The sequence below is a fragment of the Mustela lutreola genome, chromosome 8 (genome assembly GCF_030435805.1).
Source record: "Mustela lutreola isolate mMusLut2 chromosome 8, mMusLut2.pri, whole genome shotgun sequence".
NCBI lineage: Eukaryota > Metazoa > Chordata > Mammalia > Carnivora > Mustelidae > Mustela > Mustela lutreola.
In genome coordinates this window covers 86,996,294-87,008,571 of record NC_081297.1, presented here as the reverse complement: position 1 = coordinate 87,008,571, position 12,278 = coordinate 86,996,294, and the positions used below count along the sequence as shown (strand labels likewise).

The 12,278-nt window shown below is 35.9% G+C and overlaps 1 protein-coding gene across 4 annotated transcripts in view; it reads left to right on the top strand.

The window, feature by feature from the left end:
- Nucleotides 1–12,278, top strand: part of DENND5B (DENN domain containing 5B) — a 214,270-nt gene that overhangs the window by 91,011 nt on the left and 110,981 nt on the right. For 2 of the 4 annotated variants that reach the window (XR_009356769.1, XM_059185889.1), the window contains exons 2-3: nt 773–838; nt 4,151–4,260. The exons of 1 other annotated variant lie outside the window; for it this stretch is intronic. Coding sequence is in view for 2 of the 3 variants with exons in the window: in XM_059185889.1 (XP_059041872.1) it covers nt 773–838; nt 4,151–4,260 (176 nt within the window). In the remaining variant the exon portion in view is untranslated. The remainder of the gene's footprint in view (nt 1–772; nt 839–4,150; nt 4,261–12,278) is intronic. One more of the 4 variants, XM_059185891.1, reaches the window with a different exon arrangement.

The following is a 12,278-nucleotide window of genomic DNA, read 5'->3' as shown; positions in this document are numbered from 1 at the left end:
TTGGTGGCTCTCGTCCAGTATACCACATTATATTCCAGTATCATATCTCTTTAGGCCCCTCTTGGCTGTGACTGCTTCTCAGACTTCCCTTCTTTTTGAGGTCCATGATAGTTTGGCAAGTATTCACCAGGTATATTGTAGGTTGCTTCTCTTGGGATTTGTCTGATGTTTTCCCCCAGATTAAAGTAGAGCTATGGGATCCTGTGGTAAGACTGTGCTTAGCTTTATAAGAAACTGCCATGCTGTCTTTCAAAGTGGCTGTACCAATTTGGATTCCTTGTGTTGAATGAATGAATGAGAGTTACTGTCACTTCATGTACTTGTCAGCATTTGGTGTAGTCCATTTTTTTGGACTAAAGCCATTCTGATAGGTATGTAGAAGTTGGGATGTAATTTTTAAAATTGGTCATTTTGTCTTACTATCTTATTTGACTATGGAAACATTAGCTTTCTCCTGATACTTCTCTTCAAATCATCATTGAGAAGAGTATATGTGCTTTTTTCCCATATGAATAACTGGTACAGATGTTTAAGTAGTATTTCACTTCTTACATTAAAATACAATTACCCATTCTCTATGCCATCTTATTACTAATAGCTTATAAGCTGCATACTGTTGGTGTTAAGCTACATTCCATTGATGTTAATGCCTGCCTTAGGTTTATTGCTTTTGTTTAATTTGTTATTCTCATTTTCCATTTTTCAAAGTCATTTTGCTTTTGTGTTTGGTTTCATTGTTTATAAAGTTTTTTGTTTCTGTTACATTATGTAGTTTTGTACCAATGGCTAGAAGCAGATCGTCATGGCAAGAGCCAAGATGCTGCAAATACGACTTCAGGTAAAAATAAAAATTAAATTAAAAATGAGGTTTAGAAATCACTATTTTAAATCACCCCAAGCCCATCATAATTGGTTTTTTCCCCCAGTTTCGTTTGGGCAAAAATAGGTATTATTTTATATTTCTTTTCTCTCATCTGCATCTTAATTTTTTTAAAGACCTTATTTGCTTCAAGCCTTGAAAAAATTATTCACTAGTCTTAAGCTCTCTTGGCAGATATATCCTATTTTCTTCAAAGGAAAGGCTGAATTGCAGCTTAAATTTAGTAGCAGATTACTTGGCAGTATTACCTCGAATTAAGTTTATATATATTTGTAGTGAGGGATATTAATATTTTCCCAAGTTTATAATCTTTGTTCATTTCAGGATAGTGTTTAAGAGGTGGATTTTAAGTTGAGTAAAAAATGCTTATGTATCATATCAGTTTCCTGGGAACCCAAATTCTTAGACTGATTTCATTTCTCCTGCTACATCCTAGAGTAAATTCTAAATTAGAAGTCATTTATAATATGGGTTTAAAAAGGAGAAGACTAGGTTTTTCCCCTCACCTCTCATCTCCAAAAGGCATCATCAGGATTCTCTTCTTTGGTAATAGTAGTGATAACTATATCCACTCATGTCTAAATCCTTAACAGTGTTATCAGAATTTCTACATAATTGGTTCTTCCATGAATTTACATCAAAACAGTATTTGCCAAGACAGCTATATATACAGCAATGACCTTTCCTCTTGCCCCCCTTTCTTGGCAGTCTAGTAGGTGGTGTGTTGGCAGCAGTGGTGGTGGTTCTGTTTTTCTTAGATTCGTGTTTCTGTTTCATGAGTCTTTCCATTTTCTTGTTTTTATAAAAAAAATTTTTGTCTTTGAAAAGGGTGGTTTTCCTTCTCTATCTTCTGGGTGATTCCATTGTGCTTCAGGAGGGTGTGATGTTCTTTAGTTAACAGAATGTTATATTGAAAATGGTACTGTCATGGCTTTTCTGATTTATCCTCTGTCCCGTAAATAACTTGATATATGAATGAAGATAATGTTACTATTTTAACCAGACTTAGGCAGGACGTCATTAAAAAAAGGTAAGTGTTGCAAGGAGTTATATCTTGCATTATGTGCTGTTTCTTCTGCTATGATAGTATTTAACATTTTATTTATACTTAGATAAAAATAAACATTTCTGGTATATGTTGATGGGTGGAGAGGCATTATTGTTTGCTGTATATTGTCTGAGGGTGTCCTGTTCCTGTGTCAGTAGCAGCATCAGCAGTATAGACCTTTAGAACCAAGTTTTGTGTTTTCTGTGACTTAAAGTGAAGTGAAAAGTGGTCTTTTTTTTTTTTTTTAAAGATTTTATTTATCCATTTGAGAGAGAGCGAGAGCAGGAGAGATCACTGAGGGAGAAGAAGAGGGAGTAGCAAACTCACTGCTGAGCAGGGAGCCTGACATAGGTAGGGCTCGATCCCAGGACCCTGAGATCATGACCTAAGCTGAAGGCAGACGCTTAACCAGCTGAGCCACCCAGGTGCCCCTGGTCTTTTTCTTTTCTTTTCTTTTAATGAAGAAATGAATAACCTAAAAATTCTTAGTGTTTCCCTGAAAATCTAGTGTCAGCTTAAAGAATGTAATTTGCCCTTCCTGAAGTCAGGTGTTCTGAACGCTGACTCTTTCTTGAGGCACACTGACTCATGGACAGGTCCACATTTTTCCATTGACTTTGTAAGCTTACTCAAGAGGCATATTGCCAAAACTCATAAACTATCCTCAGGGATACTTCTGACAGTTTTTCTTCTAGAAGTGAAAGCTTTCTATCTATCTCTTAGAAAATAGAAATATGGAGTAGAAAGATACAGATGAAACATTTGCCTAGGGGGCGCCTGGGTGGCTCAGTGGGTTAGGCCGCTGCCTTCGGCTCAGGTCATGATCTCAGGGTCCTGGGATCGAGTCCCGCATCAGGCTCTCTGCTCAGCGGGGAGCCTGCTTCCTCCTCTCTCTCTCTGCCTGCCTCTCTGCCTACTTGTGATTTCTCTCTGTCAAATAAATAAATAAAATCTTTAAAAAAAAAAAAAAAAAAAAAAAAAAAGAAACATTTGCCTAGGTAAGTAAGAAATATCCAAAGGAAAATGGTCATTAGCCAGGGCTTAAATTAGAAACAGTACATTAGTTGCTGCAGCAAATCTATTTAAACTATGTGCCTTTATTCAGAAAAGCTTCTGTGTATTTTATATTGCAGTTTCCAACAAGATTTTAGAGCGTAACTTTTCCCTCCTCTTGTGGTCTGTTAAGTTTCGCACTAAAAGGTGTTTTATATCCATCTTTTCATATCTTTACCAAAAATGGAAACTGAGTCTGACTAGATGCCCAATTGTGATTTATAAATTACTTGGTATTTTTACTTCTACAAATAGTGGTAAGTAGCGTTTATCTCTTGATATTAATAGTTTGTGTTTTACACTTAATTAGAACTTAAATAGAAAAAAAACACAAGGCAGAATGATATTCCAACATCTTCTAATTCTTCATTCTCAACTTTTTGGCATTGAGAATTTTAAGAGCCATTCATTTTAACATATTTTATGGAACTAAGGCATTTGGGGAAAACAGGTTTCATGGGAATTAATTTGGTCAAGGAGATAAAGAACTGAGCTGACAGCTATAATTGAGGTTTTTTATATGTAATAATCAAATATAGCCTGCCTTTGTCTTTCCCAAATTTTGACAGGTGAGGAATTTGGCTTAGAATAGCTTGTTTCTTTTCATAGGTTTGATGTTGTCTACTAAACTAGACAACACAGAATTAATGATGTTTCTGATTCTGTTAATTCTGTTACTTGTAAAAGCCTGGATATAATTATATTTGTTAGATTTCTATGGGAGCTCAAGCAGAATTGCCTTATGTGAACACAGCAGCATTGTGTCTGTCCAGGTACAGAATCTCAGGGTCAGAAGTATGATTCAGGATGCTCAATTCAGGATGTTCTGTTAAAAAATTAGATGTTTCGAAGTAGGTTTTTTTAATCACCACCTACTGAAATGAGGACAGTAATTAGGTTACAACAAAGATTATTTGAATAGATCTTTATTTTTAGTACAGGTGTCTGGCCAAGATGTTGAAATTCAGATTCTGAAGTTTTAAATGCAGATCTTTTATTAACAGTTCCTTTTCAGTTGTCCACTGAGAATTTTTACAACTCAGACTGTTAGAGGTAGAAATTGAATCCAATTTCAGCATTATCAGTCAGTATATCTACAAAATAAAAATAAAACTGCTACATGCTTTTGAAAAAATTATACGTATCAACTAATTAATTATTTGTTTTAGGTGAAAATTTTGACCAGAGTCCTTTGAGAAGAACATTCAAATCCAAAGTGCTGGCCCACTATCCTGAGAATATAGAATGGAACCCTTTTGATCAAGATGCAGTGAACATGGTATGTATTTTTTTTTTTTTTTAATTTTAACCTTCTTTTTATTTTGTTAAGAATGACAGTGTTGGGCGCCTGGGTGGCTCAGTGGGTTAAGCCTCTGCCTTTGGCTCAGGTCATGATCTCAGGGTCCTGGGATCAAGACCCACATCGGGCTCTCTGCTCGGCAGAGAGCCTGCTTCCTCCCCCTCTCTCTGCCTGTCTCTCTGCCTACTTGTGATTGCTCTCTGTCAAATAAATAAATAAAATCTTTAAAAAAAAAAAAAAAAGAATGACAGTGTTTACTTTAGTTCATTTAATGTTTTAAATAAACAATTCTTTAAGATCAGTAATATTTTTTTTAAGATTTTATTTATTTGACATACAGAGAGAGATCACAAATAGGCAGAGAGGCAGGCAGAGAGAGGAGGAAGCAGGCTCCCCACCAAGCAGGGAGCCCAATGCGGGACTCGATCCCAGGACCCTGAGATCATGACCTGAGCCGAAGGCAGAGGCTTTCACCCACTGAGCCACCCAGGCGCCCTAAGATCAGTAATATTGTCCTTGTTTTATAGATGTGGAAAATGAAGCTCATAGAACTTAAGTTACTTTTCCCACAGTCCCCAGGGCAGATAAGTGTGTATAACGGAATCTCAAAGCCCATTTTCTTTTTTTAAAGTTTTTATTTAAATTCCAGTTAGTTAGCATACAGTGTAATATTGGTTTCAAGTGTACAATATAGTGATTCAGTACTTAAATACATCACCCAGTGCTCATGACAAGTGCATTGCACTCCTTAATCCCTCTCACCTGTTTCACCCACCTCCCCTCTGGTAACCATCAGTTGGCTCTCTATAGTTAAGAGTCTGTTTCTTGGTTTATCTCTTTTTTTCCCCTAGGCATGTTTATTTTGTTTCTTAATTCCACAGATGGGTAAAATTATATGGTTTTTGTCTTTCTGTGACTGACTTATTTCACTTAGCATAATGCTCTCTAGCTCCACCCATGTTGTTGCAAATGGCAAGATCTCAATTCTTCCTGATGGCTGAGTAGTATTCCATTGTGTGTATATATAAAACTTCCTTATCCATTCGTCAGTTGATGAACACATGGACTGTTTCCATCATCTGGCTTTTGTAGATAGTGCTGCTATGAACATCTGGGTGCATGTATTCCTCAAAGCCCATTTTCTTTTCCTACTGTTAAGCTGTGTTTGTGTTCGTATTAATTCATACATAGATCATTTGATGAATGGTAATATTTGTTTGCCTGGAGAGTTGCCAGATAGAAGGAATACAGTTACAGTTTTCTTACTTCAAGGAATGTTGTATGATGGACCTTTAATGTGTCATATTCACAAAGTAAGGACGAAAAGGAACCTGAATTCATCATTTAGACATTCGTAGGAATTTTTTAGACATTAGTAGGGATTTATTTATAAGGAATTTGAATTAATGCAGTGAGTTACCATTGGTGGTTATAAGTCCCTTTAGAGAGTCTTAGAAATAATCATAGTTTTCAGATTATTTAAGAAGGGTCCCGCTAGATGCCTGGGTAATATTTTGGGATTCCATGAATGGAATTCTGTAATTATAAAAATCAGGGTGCTCCAAAGTGAGCAAATCAGAAATCAGGCATACTAGGCACAGAAATAATTAAAAGTGGACTGAGACACTGGTAAGTATAGTTCTTTTTTAATATTTTAAAGGTAGAGCTAAAAGATGCCATTATGATATGATACTGTAAGGGAAGGAAATTAATAGATAGTAGATACCTGCTAGGTATCTCATGTCCGTTACTTCATATACATGCTGACATGTCCCCTGTAAGAGTTCTTTCTCATATTTTACAGAGATTACTAACCCAGAATTATACAGGGAGTTTCAGGTTAAATCCAGATAATTTTTACTCTGTAGCTCACTTTTCCCCATCTACATGCTGCGTCCCTCAAAGAAAAATGATGTAACTTAGTTTTGACCTATACCAAAATGATGTGGGTCACATTGGACCTTTTGTAGTATTTCTGTATCACAGTAAATTCATTCCAGTCTGAGTTTGACAAAGAGGGAGTAGCGTGGTACTTTTTCTAATAAGTACAAATGCACTCTGACTATGATTCTTCACAGAACATAGTGTAGTTATTTCTTTAATCAGAGATGCCATTTTGCTGGAAGTTAATACTGTGGGGCCTAGCCTCATCTTTGGTGAAGACCGTACCATAAATATTAAGTGGAACACAACTGTTTGTCATATTTATGACACTTGGAGGAGCACAGGGAAGCTTCTGACTAAAATAGTCAACAAACAGCAATGATGAAAAATAATTTATTAGCTGCTACGCCAGCAGATTAATAGAAAAATATTTTTAAAAAGAGTGAATGAAGCAAAGGAAAGCTAGATAAGAATGTAAATAGATTACAACACTTGACTTCTTAAATTTGAAGATATTCAAAATACAGATTCATCTGTGACAAATTAGAATGGTTTTTACTACAGTACAAATCCATAGTCGTTTGGAACAAAATGCTACACTTGGGGTGTTTCCTTTCTGTTAATTATTTGAATGCATTAGTAGTGAGACATCCATGATAGTTTTAGCCTTGGTCTGTAAAGCATTCATCTTTAAAGCAGTTACCAGCTTCCTTAATCTGTTTTTGTTATTTTCTTTCTTCTTGCCTCTGGGATTATTTTATGTAGGCAGCCAGAGTCTCCTATGAAGAATAAACACATAGGCTTGTGTTTTGACAGTTAAGCATCACATAGCATTTTGGTTATTGCTGCAGATTTTAAAGGATTTGCTGACATTCCATGAAAATCTCTGAAAAACATCCCATTAAACTAGTCTGCATTTGGGTCATAGATTTACTGCCCTTACTTTCCTCTGATTTTTTAGCAAATACGCTTGTATGAAGCTATAATTTATTCCCATCTAAAGGTGTAAAGCTTTCTTCTTGCCTTTAGCAAAATCCTACTCCATCAAGTCACCACCTTCTATAATATCAGTCATTTCTTTTCTTTTCTTTTCTTTTTTTAAATTTATTTAACAGACAGAGATCACAAGTAGGCAGAAACAAGGCAGGCAGAGAGAGGGAAGAGAAGCAGGCTTCCCACTGAGCAGAGAGCCCCATGTGGGGCTCAATCCCAGGACCCTGGGATCATGTCCTGAAGCCGAAGGCAGAGGCTTTAACCCACTGAGCCACCCAGGCGCCCCTCAGTCATTTCTTTAACAAGCAACAGTGGTACTTTGAAAAAGGGTCATTAATTTCATACAGAAATTAAATCCTCCAAAGCAGTGAACTTTGTTAAATTAAAAAAAAAAAGAAAGAAAGAAAAAAAGAAAGAAATTCATGAGTGCCGTGCAAATATAATAGAAAATAAATGTAAATGACGGGTGAAATTGTTTTGAATTAATTGTTTCTTTATATCTCTTTTGTTTACTGATTGAGAGATTTTCATGAAAAAAAAAAAAGGGAAGGGGGAAGTATCATAAAGCAAAACAGTACAACAATCCTATACCTAGAACTAACACATTTCAACATTAACAAATTTGCTTCAGATCAGTTCTTTTTCTCTGAAGCAGAGAATTGCAAGTGGAACTGAAGTTCCCCTGCCTCCCCCTACCCCATTTCAGATCTCTTTGAGATAATCTGCATATTGGCATTCATGACTATTTAATGTTCTGGTCAGTAGATTTTATCCTTAAGAATGTAGTGAACCTAGGGATTGTTAGAAAGAAAATATGATCAATACCTTTTTAAGCAACCTATATGAAATATAAAGATTCTGTTTCGTTAGTCAATTCTAAATGAAACATCTGATATATGACATTTTAAGTAACTAAAAGACTCGTAACTGTTAAAAAGCTTTTTATAATCTATAAAGCTTTAAGTTTATAATTTACTGTTTACTTTGATTACAAGGGTAGGGTGGAGTATCGAGTAAAGGGTAAAGGGTTGACCGAAAAAAAGCCATTCAGATGCCCATCTTGTAAGATTCAAAGGAAAATGAGCTATATATACTTTTTTTTTTGAAGATTTTATTGATTTGAAAGAGTGAGAAAGAAGGGCATGAGCAGGGTGGAGGGGCAGGAGAAGAGGGAGAAGCTGGTTCTTCATTGAGCAGGAACAGACTCAGCAAGTACTTGAATTTTAGATGGATAACCCTTAATTAGATTAATAGTTTTGACATTAGAATGAAATAAGACCTCATTTTCATCCAAGTTTAATTTCTTGTCCCACAATGAAACCATAGGAATGAGGCTTTAATCCAGCCATTACCAGGGGAGCCCAGTTTTCTTATCTTTGCAGCTAGAATAGTCACAGACATCTCAAACTTAGCATGTCCAAAATTGAACTCACAGTCTTCCCACCAGCCTTGGTCAGTGAATGGTACAGCCACCTACCTAGTTGCCTAAGCTGAAAATCTGGCATTATCGTTGAAAGTTCTCATTTTCTTAACTTCTCCTTTGTGCAATCAGTTATCTATCTACTTCTCTCGATTTTTATACACCCACCTTAGTCCAAACCCTCGAAGTCTCTTACTGGACTTCTGCTCCTATCCTTTCCATTCTTCACACTAACGCTGCTTCTTCTGTGGACACTTCTCTTAGGAAGCCTCTTCTACTTCTCTTTCCCCTGCTGAATTCTTACTGACCCTTCAGGTTTCATTTTAAGAGTCTCATGCTCTACCGACTGAGCTAGCCGGGCGCCTTCAGGTTTCATTTTAAACACAGTTTTTTCAGAGAGGCATCCCTGACCACCTTTCTACCATTGTCAGTTCCCTTCAGGTTCTCTTAGGACCTGTTAGCTCCTTGTACCTTTTTGTACCTCCTTGTACCTTGCAACCATGATAGGTTGCAAGTAAGTAATTGATTATATAGGTAGTTATCAGCTCTGTGTCTCCTGCTGTAATGTAAGCATGGTGAAGACAGGCACACTCTCTTATTCGTTGCTGTATCCCTACTTTCAGACATGGTAGAGGCTGAAGTCACTGAATAAATGAAAGAATGTTTGCTTACTTACAATACTTCCCCTTCCTGTCTTTGTCTTTTCAGGTGTTACTTCCTCTGCAAAACCATCTTAAGCAGGAATAGTTAGGTGCTCTCTCTTCTCAATTTCTATAATGTCTTGAACATATCCTGCAGTAGCATTGATCACGTTATTTTATAACATTATTTTATAATTTATAATATAAATACTTTATAATATTTTATAATGTATATTTTATTTTTAGAATTTATCTTTATTTAGCATTTTACTGTCTCAAGTGGCTTCACAGCTATTACAACTATGAAACAGACTAAGAAGTTCTCACTTTTCTAGATTAAAACTAGATGTTATATGTTGGAGCTGGAGTTATTCTTCAAGGTGTAGAACTCTGTAACTTTTACTTAAAAATCTTGTCAGTCCTTATGCCTATCAATATTTTGGAACTGAGGTTTTTTTTCTCTACCACCATATGTTTGATTTTTCAGAGCAAGAGATTGTGATTTTGGCCTCATCACAGTCTTCACACATAGAATATGTTGTTGGGAGTTTTTTAGTCACTAGAGTCTTCCCTGTTTTAAATTCAGCACCATTTTATATTATATATCACATTATTTTATTGGTTTGTGTGTTTGTCTTTTTTACCAGACTGTGAACTTTTTGAAGAGATTATTTCCATATTTGTCTTTTGAATTACCAAGATCTAATGTAATATATGACATGAATATTTATTAAAGGAAAAAGGAGGGAGAGAGGGAATGAAGGGAGGAGTAAGGAGGAGCAAACAGACCTATAATTTATCTTTCATTTGTATAATAAGAGAAGGCATAGAAGTTCCATAGGAGATGGAAAAAGGAATTGTAAAAACTCTAGCCAAACCACCTGAAATAGTCCAGAGAGATGATAAGGACATGTAGTCACTCAAGGATGGGGATACACAGCACTGTGAGCTTACTTTCACTAAAATAATCAGATTACAAGTGGCAGTCAGGTAAACAATGACAACCCTAAATGTTCAGTTGTTTTATTGTAGAGAGCGGGTTGGAGAGGGGAGTAAAAGTAAAAGACAGTATTAGGGATAAAAAGAGATTGTTGAATACCCTAGTGAACAAATCTTGATTTATGTCTCAGGTTTTCTGAAAAATAAACCTGACAATTCATACAAGAATTCCTACTTTTAAAAATGAAAAGGCAGTAGCATTTTCCAAGTCATGGTTCTCAGATTAGAAATTTAATTCTTTCTTTTTTGGATTTGTAGGAAGAGAATTTAAGAATTCTTACATCTGTTATCTGTAGCATAGAAAGTCATTCTTTACTTTGAGCACAACTTTTGGCAAGCTTTTCCTGTAAATGTTTGAATGCATGCTCAAGAAAGCTACAAAACCTTAAGGGAATATTTGGCAGCTGGGCAAAAGCAGTTGAAGCTGTAATTTTGTGGTTTATGATGTCAGGAAAACCTATCAATTAAATCAAATCTTTATTTTTACTTTGGAGGTCACCACATTTCTGTATTGCCTACTACGTGTAAGAAGAAAACTATAGGCTTAACCAAGAGAGGAGCTAAATCTGATCCTACCTACCCCTAGCTGTTGTTTTTGTTTGTTTTCTTGTTCATTTGTTTATTATTCATTCAACAAATATATATATGGCATGCACTATCCCAAATAAATATTTGAGCATAGCCTGGAGCAAGAGGGATTCAGAGCTTCTTCCTATAATCTTTATTGGCTATAGTAGATGTGTCAGATGAGGTTTTAGTCCTATAAATCACCAGAGGATCTCCTCCTGTTATAATGAAAGCAGTTTTAATGTGAAGATATGACTATGAAAAGGTCCTGCCATGGCCTTTCCTTACACAGCTATTCCCAAGATTAGGAAAAACAATTTTCCTCTAACAAATTCAAGTATTTGTGTGTTTTACCTAACTGTGTGTCTTATTCTATCCAGATATACATAGTAGTTTAATTCTTTTCAGCATATATAAAAATAATTATGTAAAGCTACCTTAGTTATTTCTAGGTCTCATATTCAGTGATATGAAATACAAAGACATTTTCTCTAACCTAATAATAGTAACCTTCATGGTTTTTGCTTTTTATATCTATTATCAGTCACCATTTATGGCCCCAAATAGTGTATTGTTCTGTGTTTGGTACTCTTACATGTTTACAGTCATAGCACTATAGCACTAGTCCTTGAGTCATCTACAATCTAGAGATCCAAACTAAATAGAGGAACTAGTAATGTGTACCATTTTATAATGTAGCATTTGTATATAGCAGTCCAAGACTTTCATTTCTTGCCCCTTCACTAAAGACTTTCTAGAGGAAAAGTGACATTTTAATGGCATTTATAGGATGAAAACAGTATTTTTTATGGAATGATAAATGAAGGTTCTTTAAGATAGTATTTATGTGCAAACTTAAAGTAAGGGAGTGTCTCCATTACCTATTGCTATATAGCAGACCACCCTAGTATGTACTATTTAAGAGGCTTAAAACATGGGCTGTGGGTTAGCAATTTTTTTTTTTTTTTTTTTAAATAAAAGGCCAGGTAATAAGATGCCTGGGTGGCTCAGTGGTGTAAGCCTCTGCCTTCGGCTCAGGTTATGGAATGGAGCCCTGCATTGGGCTCTCTGCTCACAGGGAGTCTGCTTCTCTCCCCCCCACCTCGCGCCCCCCACCCCGCCTGCCTCTCTGCCTACTTGTGATCTCTCTGTCAAATAAATAAAAATAAAATCTTTATAAAAAAAGGCCAGGTAATAAATAGTTGAGGCATTTTTTAGGCCATACCATTTCTGTCAGTTACTCATTCATCTCTGGGGCTGTAGTGCAAAAATAGACACGGACAGTCCTTAAATGGATGAGCACTATTGTGTTCCAATAAAATTTTATTTACAAAAACAGGTGGCAGGTTGGATTTGACCTAAGCCCTAAAGTTTTTTGACTCTTTCTTTTTTAAAAAAATATTTTATTTATTTATTTGAGAGAGAGAGAGAGAGAGAGAGAGACTGCACAGGCAGGTAGAGGGAGAACCAAGCTCCCTGCTGAGCAAGGAGCC